Source organism: Stenella coeruleoalba (genome assembly GCF_951394435.1).
Source record: "Stenella coeruleoalba genome assembly, chromosome: 13".
Classification (NCBI taxonomy): domain Eukaryota; kingdom Metazoa; phylum Chordata; class Mammalia; order Artiodactyla; family Delphinidae; genus Stenella; species Stenella coeruleoalba.
In genome coordinates, this window is record NC_137159.1 from 34,388,104 (window position 1) to 34,404,717 (window position 16,614).

General features: G+C 42.4%; 1 protein-coding gene across 22 annotated transcripts in view; it reads right to left on the reverse strand.

Annotated features, from left to right (window-relative positions):
• MEIS1 (Meis homeobox 1) overlaps positions 1 to 16,614 on the reverse strand; it is a 964,979-nt gene that overhangs the window by 112,494 nt on the left and 835,871 nt on the right. For all 22 annotated transcript variants that reach the window (XM_079941540.1, XM_079941543.1, XM_079941545.1 and 19 more), the window contains one exon: positions 15,360 to 15,506. In XM_079941540.1, coding sequence (XP_079797666.1) covers positions 15,360 to 15,506 — 147 coding nt within the window. The remainder of the gene's footprint in view (positions 1 to 15,359; positions 15,507 to 16,614) is intronic.

The window sequence follows — 16,614 nt, forward strand, 5'->3', positions numbered from 1 at the left end:
GAAAACACAGGCAAAAGAAAGTAAATTTGAAGGCAGACACATCCTGGACCACTTACATGGTCTGAAGACAAGTCACAACCTCCATAACCTTAACATCCTAATCCGTAAATGAGGATTAAGAAAATACTCCTCAAAAAAAAAAAAAAAAAGAAAATACTCCTCTGCAGACACAGCATACATCAATTTCTAGGTGTGCAGCAAGTGGCACCTACTATAGCTTTTAATGCGACAATAATAAAGTAACAACACTAATGGAACAACGTACGTTGACCTAGTCAACCCTGAAATATCTACATACAGGTGTATTCAGTTTATGGACCTTCTGGAAAGAATGGTTAACCCGAGCTGGCTTCGCGTACAGCTCGCTATGCCTTGGGCTATCTCCCAGCTGGTGTGTGCTCAGGGGATGCAAACTGATCTTATTTTCACCTTCAAATAACATGATTTTACAGGTGCTTTGCTCCTCTCCACCTCATCGAGTTTCATTTGATACCTAATACTTATAAATCACTTTACAGTCTACGAAGCACTTTGACGTTTTATTGCACTTGGTTTTTCATCACATTGGTATGATGCCAGAATCATTTTTTGTTTTTTTTCAGGCCCAAATAGTGAGGGTTTTTTTCCTTCAAAATTTCTACCCTACCAGTCCCACTTAAAAAAGATGGATAAATGAGAGTCTCGGGATCTTGATTCTGAAGAGGTCAGCTAGCAGCTATGTAGAAATTGATGAAATGATCACAGTGTTCAAAATCTGAAGTTCAGTCTGCACCTATCAATAGGTTTTCTCTTTGGGGCAGTACACTTACTTTTTCAAATCACCGGGGCCTCTTTAGTAAATGATCTCTAATGGCCTGAAAGAGCTGGCTCGCTTCTAAAAGTGAACAATCCAGTTCCTCCAGACCAGGGGAGTCCACCAGTGTGCGTGTACACGTGCTCACACCCCGACATCTGCACACATCCACACACACATGTGCACACACATACCTGCACTGGTCCACGAGGCAGAGGCGACGGGCTCACCGAATGCCGCCATGCCACACCGCCAGCATAGCCACATCTAATTAGGCCCCCTCCCTAGACTTCTCACCTCCGTCTACACAGTGTCTCTCAGGATCCTTAAAGGCACATAACTTCAGCAGGTATGATTCTTCAATGTGTCTCTCAACCAATGGTGCCATCTGAAGAAAAGGCACCAGAAAGACCCAAACACGGAGCAGTAAGGACAAAAGGGGTCTAGGTCCTCCTATGAAAAGGGGTATATGTTACCTGTGTGTACATGAAGCTGAGAAACTGGGGATCCTGAGAATTTTTTATTTGTGAGTATCTAAAGTCCGCTGTGCTCAAACTCCTGTTTGAAGATCTTGGTGGCTCCCACTGGCATCTGCTTGGTAACCAAAACATACCAGAAAGCTCTCCACACACTCAGCCGCCAAACGCGCCTTCAATTTGCTAGAGTCCTGCTCTCGCAAAACCTGCCCTAGTAAAGCCTGCTCCTCTCAAAACCTACTATCTAGCTGCAAATTCAGATAATTCCAAGAAAATGTAAAATTCTTTATACGGATTTCCAAAAACATCCCTGGAAATCATTAAGCAAAATTCATTTAACCAGGACAAGTTTCAGCAGGATGCTTTGTTTTAACACAGTAAAACTGCCCCCTTCCCTTTTAAGATTGTGTATGTTTTTAAACGCCAGAAGCTCACAGATTAAGACCGCAGCCTGCACACATATCGCGGATCAGGGCCACGTTGAAACGTGTTCGGGAACGGTCTGGAGGCAAACCCTTTTCTAAGTCCACCCTCGGTCCTGCTGCAAGATGATAAAGTTCGGGAGATTTCTGTCGGGCTCTGGGGCGGTCCCTGGTGGTGGCCTTCACGTGCCGGGGAGACAGACTCTTTCAAAGGTTATCTCCCTCACACACTTCTCCTTTTTCTCATTTCCTTCCCCGTCCCCGCCTCTACCACCTGCCTTGGCCAAGTCTGCCGGCCTGCCAGGGTTCTTGTTGGGCCCCCTTTTAATGCTGCGATAAAATGCGCTTATTACCCACCCCCTCTCCCTGCTTAATAGAGGCCTGAGGGTAATTCTGGTGACTCCAGGCAGATGGTAAATTCGTGGCGAGACAATGGGAATCCAGCATTCCCTCTCAGGATCTGCGGCTCTCCCCAAGACACCACCCTTCCTCTTCTCACAGGTCCAGCCCCACCATATTTGGCACTGTGGACTTCTCATCTAGAAATGCACCTCAAGGACTATTCAATTATCCCTTAACTGTGCTGCTCACGACCTTGGCGCCAGCCGGTATCTTGACGCACAGCATAAGTGTGTCTAACTCAGCATCAAATAAGGTAGAGTTTTAAAACCTTAGCAACTCTGATGTATTGCTTTAAATATGTATACATATATATGTGTATATACATTTACACACACACACACACACACACACACACACACGATTGCATGATAGCAGGAGTGGGCAGTTTGTGGAGGCAGAGAGAGCATCTGTTACATTGAGTTCTATATTTCCCAGCTCTCACGTCCCACAAATGAAACCTACAAAAACGTTAATTTTTCAAACATTAAATCCTCTATCTCTGTGTAATGGGGCGTGTAGAGAGGAGGAGAAGAATTTTTGTGCTTTTTTGCCTTTGGTGAAAATTCTCCAAGGAGTCGTTTCATCTCTAAATGAAAAGTTTTGTATCAGGTGATTGTCTGAGCTCCAGGAATCACCAAAGCCTCTGGTTCAGACATGGGGGGACACGCAAGTGCACTTTCATGTATACACAGTGCCACGCACCCATCACACGCATGAGGAATAGGGCAAAAGAACAAGAACGTGGAGAGAACAGATTTTAGTGTTTTTAATTACCTTGTGATGGAATCTAAAGCAGCGAGGCAGTCAGATACACTTTTTAAATCTCCTGGTCCTTAACTATTTTGCCTACTCTCCTGCAAATATCCATGCCCCATTCTCCCAATACTCAAGGCAGCAGGGAGGGCAGTGAGCTTAGGAAGCTCAGGCCCAGCACGATGGGTCACTCCCCGAAAGCTCCTTAAAATCCTACTTTCCCACAGCCCAATATCCTTTAGGTCACAACTCTGACACTCTCGGGTCATTACTAATCTGCAGAGTTGAAATAATTCATCCAGGAAATTATACATGAATTGACAATGCGAAGGAAAATGACGACCGATATAAAACACCACCCAAGATATTCGAAATGCTTTCCTTATGGAATCCACACAGCACTGATTCATTTTGCCCAATTTTTCGACCTTGAGAATCAATGCCAACACCATCCCTTAGTGACCCCACTGTGGTCTCAGAAGAGGATATAGATTCGTACATGGGGGAGGGACATTCAGACAATTACAAAGAAAAAGGAAAATTACACCCTAAGGGAAACTGCTACCAAGAGGTGACACCAGTTTTACCCAAATCTCAAAACTGCAAAGTAGGTGCAGAACTAAAGATGGTTCAAGTGCACTGAATGTTCAAATTCTACTAAGCAGTTTGTTGTGGAGAACAAAAGAGAAGTTAAAGCCTCATTACACTCGGAATCTTAGTAAAAGTACGTAATTTACGTTTTAATAACCTTTCCTTTCCTATGCTATTGTATTATGGCTGGCATAGTATTCATAAAAATAAACTCTTATATTGACTCTATATGCTTTTACTCCTGAAATTGTACCTGTGAACTGTAATTCACAGTTAAATGTTTAAAAAAAACAAAACAAAACCCCTCAAATCCAACTGCCACCTCTGTATTTCCAAATATTTGTACCTGAATAATTCAAACCTTACTCTTCATTTATCTGCTGAGAACTTTCCACTGAAATTTAGCTGATTTTCTGGCACTGCTATATAGGAGTGGCAGAAGAATCTGTAAATTACATGCCAGCATACCTGGTGTTATAAAGTTCCTTTCATAAGACTGCCTGCTTCCCAATGTTTTATTTTACATTTGTAACTCAGTATTCAGTGCGCCTCATTCTGCAAACAAATTAAGATAAAATAAACTCAAAAGTGTCCTATATATAACAACTTCAAACCACAAATTTTCTAGGCAACGATCCTAGCAAAAAGAACATCCGATAAGGCCAAAAACATTGTATCCTGAGTACAAGTAGATACTGAGATCTTGTTAGCAACTGGACCTCAGCCAGGAAGCATTTGCACTCAGAAATGTGGGAAAAAAGTACTCAGCACAAGAGCTGCACATAACTGTTACTTGAAGTTGAACCTAGAAACAAATCTGTAGTGATTCACTGTCCTATCTTGGCCACACATCTGAGTGGCCAGTCCCCTCTCACACTGTGATGAAATCAGAATAATAGCCACCCCTCCTAAAAGGAATTAAGACAGTATTTTGCGCAAACTCTATGATTATATAATGGCCTATAAAACCACACCCCATTAACAACTACCCAATCTCCCCTCCCCAAATCAGCTTCATGTTGTTGAAGGCTGGGCAGACTGTACAGGTAAGAAGATGAAATATGATGTAAGGTTCTGTTTAGGGTTTACTGTTTTAAATGCTTTAAGTGCATTCTTACTTAGTTCTTATGCAGCTCAGTAAAGTGGGTTCTTTATCCCCATGTTACAGATGATAAAACTGAGGCTTGGGGAGGTGAAGTGACTTACCCCCTCACAGCACAGCCTGTATTGTGTATATACTTTATTGGGATACCGCCAGCCTGAAAGGTTGTGTAACTCGAAATTACCACCAATGCCCTTCATCGCTCTCTTTCAAGTGTTTCTGAAATCTTCTCTCTTCTACTTCCAAACTCTCAGACCAGAAAATTCACAACTTTGACACAAGAAGGAAACAAGAATTCAGCCAAGATGCAGTCATGTTTTATTCTACTACCTTACGGCACTATGCTTTGGATAAAAGAATAGCGGAAACTTATATTTACCACTGATTTCCACTAACAATTAGCAACAGGGTATTTTCTAATTTTCCGGTGCGTGTGTGTGTGTGTGTGTGTGTGTGTGTGTGTGTGTTTTAGAAGTGCTGCCAGTTTTTATATTTTCAATCAAATTTTATTTTCTAAGTATCATCATTCCTCAAGGATTTTTGAATTTTCAAGCCCTCTCACAGTGTGAAATTTGGAGGTGGGGAGTAGATTGTTCCCTTTTCTTCATTATTTATCTCGGTAAAATCATTAGAGAGGCCTTTCTCAAAGCATCTTGAAATTTAATTTGTGTTTCTGGTTCCCAGACTGGCTAAGTTCTCTGTAGTTCAAGGCCTTTAACTGAGAGATCAACTAAAGCAACTGTGAATTCCAGAAGCAGGAGGTTGAGCTGTACCACTGGTGCACTTTTTAAGGAATTCCAGTTAATCAGAATGCCATTCTTCCTCCACACCCAGGGCTATTATTCTTGAGGCTCTTTGTATTATTTTAACAGTTATAGAGTATTTGGAGTATTAGAAGTAGACTACAAGTGAAGAAAAGCCCCATAATTGATTTGTTAATGTTTTATTCTCCTTTTTCTATTGGCATGTTCTTTACATTCCCTCAATAAATATTAAATACTCAGGTAATGCTCTCTCTTAGGTGGCAAGCAAACCTTTAGAATGTCGAAACAGTAGAGAGAAGAACAATGTACCTAATTGAAATGGCAGGGTAATTTGGAAAATAAAATTGAGTTGCTGCAAATCCCAAATTCCAGAATAAAAATGTTTATGCTCGCTCAGATGCAGATTGTTCCTGGCTTTGAATAATTCTTAGAATAAAAAATACTTGAGCACCAACAGTACACTTGATATGCATAGAACAAGCGTGGTCTACACATCTCTATTATTTTGTGCAAGGAAGTGCAGGGCACAATGAGCCTGATATTTTTCTTGGTGCTTTTGTTTTGAATACAGCTTATAAAGCATCCCAATAAGGTGAAACAATAGGCCAAGCCACCAAATATACAACCAGTGTTAAAAATGTCATGGACGGGATTCTTCAGAAAATTGTAAACACCTTAAGGAAGGGACAGGGAAGCATGCTGAAAGAAATGAAGGGGTTAAATGATTCTGCTACTCAATATCTTATTTCCCCCCTCAGATATATTCATCACCCAGATCAATTCAAAATGTGAAATTCCGGATTCTCTTTGGCAGAAGCTAGAGCCAAGAAACAATTAAAATGAAAGTGGAAAAATGCATTTGCGCCTGTTATTATGAAATGCTAACACGTACTGACTCTATAAGAGATGATGTTTGTCTGTACACTGAGGGCAGTCTTATTATCTACTCAGGGCTATGCCATTCTTGGCAGAGATGCGACCCATATCTCTCAAAGATAAATTCCATATGCTCTGTAGAGTTATAGCATATTTCCCATAAATAATGTATACAATAGACCGTAAATAAATAATACGTTTATCTGAACTGTTCAAGAGTGAAGGGCAGGGTGCTTACTCAGGAGATGAAGTCTCTTATGAATGAACAATTTCAAATAAAAGTAATGTCCAATGGTGAGTTAGCACCAAGTTCTTAACACTAAAATATTCTTAAGCTGGGGTGGGGAGGGGATGTTAAAAGTACCCCAGATCTGGTGGGAACTTTCAAGTAAATGTTCCAACTAAATGCAAAATGCCCAATTTAATTTCACTGCTAAAGTTTCTGTTGTGATTGTAGCATCATAGCTAATAGGGTTTTACCTATTTGCTGCAATTCTTAGCTCTCTCTGTACACTACTGCTTTTTATGATCAACGAAACACCTAGACTTAAAATGTCATGTACGAGTTTTTGTCCCATGAAACACAGTGGATTTTTTTTTCCTTTGTGTGAACAATTTTAACATTGCACTGAATAGAAAGGAAGGCTACGGAAAAAAAAAAAAAATTCAAAAAGAACCCATGTGCACTAGGTAGTTTGCTGGGACTTCATGCAGTAAAAATTGTTAGTTCCCCACCCCCGAAGTATCTCCCTTTTTAAAGCCCAGAAGACACACAAACTATTTCCACTTCTTAAAAATAGTGGAAGTAGGCCTTTAGACCCGCAGACATTGTACACCATTTAGTATGAAATTAAGTTTTCAGATCGCTAAGGAATAGTCTCTGAATTACAGAAAACACTATAGGTCACAGTTAATTATAGCTTGTCTGTCAAATTAAGTTAACATTCGAGAACACATCCAAATAGTTATGGAGCTATTAAGAGGAGTTTTATTGTCAAAGAAATTCTTATTCATTCAGCTTCTAATGTTTTTAAAAGAACAGAGATAAGCCTTTTTACAAGCTGGGACCGAGTAAGAAAACTCTGTGTTTACATCAAATTGCTCCCTTCATTGTCCTTTTGATGACTATGTCAGTTTCATTATAAACTTCATTTTCCAGAGTTTCATAATAGTCATAAACACACTTGACTTTAAAGAGTTTCTATGGGACATAATGTGAATGCAAATGCAGAATAAAATGCAAATCATGGAGGTCTGGGACCAAATATGGACTATCAGTTAAGAATCCAGTTACTGAAAACAAACATTTAGGCCTTAAGAGGAAGAGCACGAAGAAGCTGATATGAATCTTTACATCAAGTATTCACAGCCCTGGGGAAAGCAAGCAAGAATAACAGTTTTCAGTTTTTCACCTAATTGTAAAGCACAGTTTGGGAATATTTGATGACTTTGGTTTCTATTCATTCCCGTTCTAAAGTGAGGACCATTTTTCATCTTCTCAGGAAAATAAACCCACATGTGGGTAATAACCCACAAGGTACTCAAATAGGGAAAGGAGACCTAGCAAACTAGTTCAAGTTCAAATCTCAGGCATAGGAGGCTTGCCAGTCAGTGGGGAAAAAGTGATATGAAAAAGAAACAGCTATAGCTCTGTCTTGCTAAATAACAACCAACAACCCAGACATTTACAGCTAATGAATAATGAGCAGGCGATCATGTTGTGTTGTAAAATGTGAGGAAAAATCTATAGAAATGGAAATTCATGATAACAATTAATTCTAAGTTAGCATATGTTGTCAAGGAATCATTCTAATATCGCTCAAAATGTTAATTATTTACTTACTACTATCTTCTAAAAGAGTCAGAATCATGTATGTTTAAATCCATTGTAAAATTTAAGACTTGATATTGTGTCAAAATGAAGGAAAAAAGGACTATAAAATGTTGCTTAAACTTGTTAAACTCATAAAAAGTTGCAGCGATTTTAAAAGTATTATTTAGTAAACTTATTAACAGTAACAGCATTTCCTTTCTGTGGAAAAATACAATTTCATTTAAGCTTTTTTTAAAAAACCATAACATTTCACATTCACGGTTCTTTACCTCATGATTATAAATCCTATTACTCGTAAATGGAGTCATGAGGCTATCAAGGGAAGAAATCAATGGGGAAATGTATTTTTGAGGATTGCAAATAATATAAAATTTATTTTCACAACTTAGCTATCCTGCATTAGTTTATGCCATATACAGTGGTGCATGGAAAAGCCAGAGTATGGTTATTGCATGACTTAAAGAGAGTTAATGACTTAGTTCTGGTTATAATTTGTATTTAACTGTATGTACTCATGATACAAATAAACAACAGGTGTATATTTCAATAAATGTAAAAAAAAGTGTCTTTTCAACAGAGAATTAACTCTTTTTGATATGTTTTAGTCAGTTTTAGGAATTCTGAACCAAGAAGTCCAGAAATATAAAATAATTTCAAAAGATTTGCACTCTTGTATTTTCCTTTAACGAGAACATATTTCCTAGATTAAGAAATGCTATTTGGAAAAAGAGTGTTCAGAGAGAGTGTAGCAAAGTGTTGCCAATTGCTTTAATTCTGCACACATGAATGCATTAAATTGACTGAAATTGGATTCTAGTTTCAAATATTTAAATGAGTATATACTCGCTTATTTCACATGGTAGCTTTTATACCATTTATTAAAAAGTCAAATTTAGAAGTGTGGGAAATCCAGCAATTGCCCGATATAGGTCTGCTTTCTGGAGAGGCTGTTTAAGACTCCAATAAGCTTTCCCAAATTCCCATAATCCTGAAATCATGGCATATTAAATTAAGGATACAGTGAGGGAGTCTTTTTACCTTTTACACTACTCATCTGCTTGAATTTTTCAAAACTGATTTTATACACGTGAGGTTTCTTCACAAATATGTAAGATAGTAAAATATCCAAACTTTTGCTGGATCCCCAACGTCAAATTTTGGAATGATTATTTAAATTGAAATCGTGAGTCTGTGTTTCATGTTTTAGACCCTAACTTTTTAACAGGTACCAATATCCTGATGTTTCCTGCCCTATGTGATTTACAGCGGCGTTGTTTTACTTGGGATTTTGAAAACTTTCAGGCCTAACATCTGCACAACTGTCAGATACACTGTGTCACATGTATTCTATTTTTATTTCTTTATTTGTAAAAGAATGCTTTCCCATAGTTTTGATGTCATCTTTAAATATTAACTTAATTTTTTGCACTCAGGAGAAATGGCAAAAACATCTGTTTCAATTATAACATAAACTCAAGTGCTACTTTGATACAAATATAACAGATATCATAATCCAAAAAGGGCCATGGAAAATGCTATAGTTGCAAACATTTAAGACTGTGTAACAAAAATGACTGAGAATGGTATCAGTTTACTATCCTTCAACTATTTCCCTGACAGTGGAGTCAAATAATGTTGAATTATAGACCTTCTTACAGGAAGTCTTATTTTGTGTTCGTTTTTTGATCATTCCCTTGCTAGTCCCTATAGGAATTTGGCTGTCTGCCGACTTTTCTTTAAAAGTTTCTGTATACATACTCGGGTTGTGTTTGTTGATTAAATGATCATTTATTAAAACTTAAGCATTTCACATTGGTTTGACATATTTACGTTTCATGAGAAAATATTGCTATTGCAATGGCAAGCATAGCATTACCAATGTGAAAATCCTTCACTTGAATCCATTTGACAGCATTTTCATTTATAAGTGTCTTAATACAACTTGTTGTGCTTTCTTCAGTTTCTCCAATTCCACCTGCGAGGGAAGGTAAGCTAGTTTTATAACAGTAGGCTCCTCCGTAATACTTTAGTCTATCCACTTGGCCTTAAAAAAACCTACGTTTCTACTATGGGACCACAAATAGTCTTTGTTTTTAAGAATATGGAGTTTTATTCCATAATTTTCCATCCATCACCCGGCAACAGCTGTGTTTTAAATCGTTCGGACTATGACAAACATTTTAACATTTAAACATACGAGTGTTTGAAAACATAATGATTTAAAATTTGTTTATTTTCAAAGTTGGGCAATTACAGCATGATATTTCAGTTACTTTTTTGAAAGCAGGGCCCGTATTTTAATGCCTTTTCTTCTTCCTCCTCCTGCTCTTCTTCTTCTACTATTTAAGTTTCTCCATGTTTTCTAATAAAAATCTCTATGTTAGGACCAATAGCAAGAGTCCACACAACCACTCTATATATTTCCAAATCATGAGCAATGGAGTCATTCTGGTGGGAAAGGGATTGCTATTTGAGTGACCTATTGCCACAGAGCTAGTTAAATCACTGAACAATAGTTAGTGTTATGGGGCTTTACCTTGTACAAAGTAGCATTAGTATCATTGCTTTCTATTAACCATAGAACTTGCACTGGAGACTTCCACAGAGAGAGAGAGAGAGAGAGAGAGAGAGAGAGAGAGAGGGAAACTAGGAAAGGAGAATAACTTCTGTAGTATTAGCATTTAGACTTTGAGACATTTAACAATGTAATTGATCTCAACCTACCTGCATATACTCTGTACTTCTTTTTTTCCCTCTCAAATGTTTTTGACATGCCCCTAATAAGAATCAATACATCCCTACTCTGACATTCACACATAAATACACACAGAGCGCCAATCAGAACACAACAATAAAAACACACCTGGTAAACAACTATCTTTGAAATCAAAGGATACTAAGCAACAAAGAGCCTAGAATGAACATCCCAATTAGCCACTGTAGTGACAAGCAGTCAACACCTTATTATTTAATCATTAAAGGGAATCTTGCCATAATTTCCCTTTGACATAGTTCCAAAGGGAATTAAGAGTACCCTCCATGACTCACAACAACAATCAAAATAAAGTTAGATGGTGTCAAGACCCCATCACTTGCAAGGCCTGTGGACACAGAGGTTCCAGGATTAAGGCATTAACTGAGACCCTAAAAGTACTTACAACTTAAATAAGATGTGTCCGTGTGTAAGCATTCAGAAACAAACTGACAAAGGGACCATTTTCCTATCCCTCCATGTTTGTGTCCAGTTTTCTTAGTGGATGAAAATAAATTGCTTGCATTCCTAGTATTAGTAAATATCCCATAGTCTCATCTATTTTTTTCTTCCCCTGAAGCAGCACATCTAATACATCAAGAATATTAGGCCTCCCCATACCCATCCCTTAGTAACACCTCCCCAAAAGAGAAGGCTTAAATCTCCCTTGGAGGCATCCCCATCACACTTTGCAGGGAGGGGTGCTTTCGATCAAGTTCAGTTTTAAGAATTTTATCTCAAACTATGCTTCAGAAACAACATTCCGGGCTCTTCAAATAAAACAATCGCCACCTGGGTTCCCTGGCCCACTGGGGAACCAAATCACACTGGCTCAGGGCTGCCCCTGATCCCCAAGGCCCAGAAGCCTGGCGCTTTCCAGCCTGGGCTACGCAGCCCCGGCGGCTGTCCCCGTCCCCGGGGAGCTCAGCAGCACTTGGCATTTAACCTGCCTGGCGAGCTTGGCTTTCTGGTTCCATCTCCGCGAGCCACATTACTTCTCCCCAGATATTAGAGACAAATCTGGATTAACAGGCAACAGGGCGCCCTGCGCAGCCCGCCAGCCCTTGCACAGGAGCTGTTAAATGCAGATTCAGCCGAGGACCCCCCGGAGAGCTGCTATTGAATAAAAATTGTAATCCAAAGGGACCTTTTCTTTGCCTCCCACTGCTTGTAGGAGAACCCGGGTTGGCGCCCGAGCACAGGCCAAGCTACTCCTGCTCGCTACCAGCAGGCCTGGCCACCTCGGCTGGTGGCCTTCAGGGCCCGAGGACTCTTGCTCTGCTCTCCATTCCCTCTCTCGACCCCTCCTGAAAATGGAAAATGCTTAGATTCAAGGAGTGGCGAGCAACAAACAGCCCTGGGAAGGAAGGTTTAATTCGATAGCTCCCTCCTGGAGTGCGGCCTAAAGTCTAGCGACTGGGCAGCCAGATTCTTCCCCGCGTAACCCCTCTTGGCCTCCCCAATTCCACCCTGGGTCCCCCAAACTCGCGCCCCGCCTCCCCTCGCCCTGCGTCCTTCTCCATCGCAAACCAGGCTCAACCCTGGCCTCGACGCCTCGCACGGTGGCCCCCTCTGCGCCCGCTCCCGGGGTCTCAGCACGGCCCTCACCCCTGCCGAGGCTCGGAAGCCCCCGGTGCCCCTCGCTGCTCCCAGGCCCTGGGCGTCGGGGGCGTCCGTGCCAAGCGGGGAGCGTAGCAGTCGGGAGAGGGCGCCCGGGAGGCCTGCGCCCGCGGGAGGTGACTCTCGGGCCTGGGACTTCGGGGTCTGGGAGCGGGAGTGGGGGGCAGGGAGTTGAAAGTGGGGTGGGAGCGGGATTACGGCTTCGACTGGCGTCTTAATCTGATAAGAAAAAAACAAAAACAAAAAATACCACCAAACTAACGACACTACAAGGCCAAGCAGATTTCCGCCGACTTAGCCCTCCGGGAAGCCGGCTGGTATCAAAGTCGTGGATCCCAAGTCCCCGCGCGGGTGGCAGCCTTCGCGCCCTCCGAGGAGAAAAGTAAAGTAAAATAAACCGCGCGGCCATCAGGCCCTAGAGACAGAGGGGTTAATGAGCTAACGAGGCCCCGCGCTCGCACCACACCTGAAGCATCCAGTCCCGCAGCGCACACTCCACCGGAGCTCAGACTGGCTGGGCCGCATTCGCAGACAGGTGGCGAGGCCGTCCTTTCCGGGCCCGGCCCCCGGGGACCCGTGAGCCGGCTCCAGTTGGGAGCACTGGCGCCCACCTGGCGGCCCTAGTGCCTCGTCCCTCCGTTCCCAACTCCCAGGACAGGGGACTCCACTCCGCGGCCGAGGCACAGTCCCGCGTGCGCCCCGCGCTCTGCGCGCCCCTCCCCAAAGGGAGCCCAGGCACTCCCGCTCCTGGCTCCAGGGAAGCGGATAATTCCAAAGCACAAGCTTGGGGTTTGCTGCCCTACGACCAACGGAGACTTCGGTGAGCCCGAGGGGTCACGCGAGTGCGCCCACGCGCACAGGCCAACGGCGCCACGAGCTCAGCCAGAGCTGCGAAGCCCACTTGTAGGCGGCGGGAGAGGGACGCACACTGCTCATTTTATAGGTGGGGAGGTGAATAAAGTGCGAATTTTTATCCAAAACCACTGCCTTCCAATCTGCGTATCTCAAATAAAGGTAACTGAGTAACACCCCGAACTCTGGTCCTTTATCTTTGACTTTAATAAAATAATGATTCGATGAGAAAATGGGGTATAAATCTTCATTTTGGAGGCAATTAAAGTGTTGATTTCATTCATGCCCCTAAGCGATTCTTGTAATTTGCTCAGATAGCTTTATGTACCCAGCACTCCGGAGCTTTTAGAATCCCATTTTCTAGTTAGGCTTGTTGGATTACAATTTTTATTCAACAGCAGTTACCCGAGGGTTCCTCAGCGGAATCTGCATTTAACAGCTCCGGGTGAGGCCTGGCGGCCTGAACCAGGCGGGAGGCCGAGCAGCTGGCGGGGCCGGGACCCGGAGCCGCCTGCAGGTTTCCCACCTCGGTGGGGACGCTCCAGGATTGCGCAGGCTGCCTGTTCCGAGTGTTGTCTACACTGCCAAAAGTTTGCAACTCGCCAAATAGTAGGAAGGACCCGGCGCGTTGGCGCTTTTAAATCTCAGCTTTGCCTGCCTTCCACTCGTCGTGGGAAAAGGAGGAATTCAGCCTCTGCCGCGGGGTTACCCAGAGAAATCCAAGCTGGGAATTTTTTTTAAGGGGGTGATATGGAGAGAAGCAAACTTTAAGATGACACCGAGACCGAGGAGTCGGGCATTCCGGCAAGGAGTCTGCAAGGCAGCCGCTGGCCAACCGTGATCATGGTAGAGCTTGCAAAGAAAACTCTGCATGACTGGTTGTCCTTTGGCCTAACAAAGGCAGGCTGCTCTCTCCCCCAAGACGGGGCTCACGTGCCAAGTCAGAAAGAGAAACAACTCTGGGCCTTCACTTATAGGTGGAGAAGCACAGGAGGCCCGCCACCCAAATCTTTAGACGCGGTGCCACAATTCGCAACCGAGAGCTGTCCTGAGCCCTGTTTCATCTCACCCACTCCTCACGTTTTCACTTTCAGTGCATTTTTGCAACTCCTCTGGACCAATCCAGAGATACAGCGACAGGAGCGGGGGCGGTGGGGGGGGGAGAGAGAGGAGAGAGAGACTGGGAGCAAACATCGGTGTTGGGGTGAGAGAGAAATGCCCCCCAGCAACTCCAAATAAAAGTCGTCCCCACTTAGCAAAGCAGCGGAAGAAGGGCCTGGAGGGAGGATGAGAGAGGAGGGGGTGAAGCAAGCAGAGGCCGGCAGTTCAGAGCAGGGCGGCGCGAGGTCCTCCACCCGCCACACCGAGGGAGTCCCCGGGCGCCCCTGTCGCTGACACTTCCAAAAGCTGCCAACCCAGAGGGCCCAGAGCACGTACCAGCTGGAGGATGAGTGGAAAGGAGGAGGAGAAACGTCCATATTTATCTGTTTTTATAACCTCGGCCTGGTCTTATTTTTTCTATTAAGTACAATAAAATGGGCGAGCTTGCAGCGAGCACTGCACAAAGCAATGTTCAGTGAGGTCTAGAAGCGTTCGGCCGAGGAAAACTGACAAGACAGGCTAATGAACCGTATAGACAGGGAGAAAATAGCCAGCATTTGCTAGATTTCAAACCCTCCCTGTCTCTCTTAGACCACCTATCTTGGGTTTATTCCTAATAAAATAAGAAATAAGCAGACCCTACACTTTTCTTCGAGATAGCAAGGGGGAAAAAAATGCTCCAGAACAAAGCCCTACAATCAGAGGCGGTCACTGGCAGTTAACACTCCCATTATTATAGAGGGTAAATAAAATAAAGACAAAAATTAAAAGCGACAAGAAACAGGTCAAGTTTGCAGGCAAAGCTTTTACAAGCTCATCTCTCCAGGTCGAATCCCAGAGCCAGCCTTAATGAAGCAATAATAGCCGCATTATTCAAAAATTTTCATTTCGATGGAAATGTATCTAAAAGGGACTTAATCATATGCAAATAATAAAAGGAGGTGGTAGTGACCCAGCAAGCAATATGCATACAGATTTTTTTTTTTTTCTCCCAGGGATGTTGAAATTGAAAAGCGCGTACCTGGTCAGTTAGATTTGCTGATCTCGTTATATCTTCACTGTCTGATTTTGATCCTCCTTCTCTATCGTCTATCACCAAATCGATAGGCATTTTCCCTTTCAAACAGCTAATATACCGGTGGCAGAAATTGTCACATAATTCGTGTACCTACATTATGACAGAAATAAAAAAAAATGGAAATATAATCAGAAGTTCATAAATGACATTGACAGTGCAATCCACCCCCCTTGTGAGATCCAAACTTCTAAATAGGGGAAACACAGGGCAATTGTCCTCCAGAGACCCTCAGACGCATCCAGAATTAGGAATAACTTTCTTTTCTTGCAAAATAGAGATATCGCAGAAAATTGACAGTGACAAGATGATTCACAGGCTACAACATATTCAACACCCGTGTTAAATTCATCAGCTCCCGGGGCTGTGGCCATTAGAGAGGTGACCTGCGTGGGTGACATTTAAGGTAAACTATTTAATTTCGTCCAGTTACTTTATCAGAAATCCTTTTCCAACATGTCTAAGAAAAAATTTATATATATATATATATATATATATATATATATATATATATATATCTCCAAAGGACCAATACTGTGTTGGTATAGGATATATGCCTGAAAACCCAAGTCCCTGTAACATTTGTCATTAGGGTTTCTATCTATAAGAAGCATATTTTATGATGCTTCCTTGGAAAAAAAAAAGACTCGTGATATGGGGGGAAAACCCTACAGCCACCAAAAGTTATCGAATTGATTTTAAAAAAAAAGGAAAAAAGATGCTTCAAAATATTTAGGCATAAGTGGAGTGGTCTCTTACAGGACCCAGGCATCACTGACATGCAAAAATTCACAAGAAACCCCAGTGTGCTTGCAATTTAATGTTAGTTTGAATTCCAATGCATTAAGTTTTTATTGCTGAGATTTATGGAACAGCTAGCAAAATCACGTTATCCCCCACCCTTTCTTGAGTGTGAAGGTGGGGTGTGTGCAGGATTCTCAGATCCAAGAAATTGACACAACTATCAACTCTGCTTTGTCTCTGCAAAACGGTTAAAGTGCCTCCCCCACCACTCCTCCAGACTCCCTGCCTCGTTCTCCTCCTCCCCCTCTGCCTCTCCCCTGTGTCTGACCTGCCGCTGCTCTCAGACTGTCTTCCAGAAACTCACTAAAACTAAACAAAACTTTTCCCCCTCAGAGGCAGCAGAGAAGAGGAGGAGGAAGAAGAGAAGAGACCACAGAGGTATATAACCTGCAAGCAA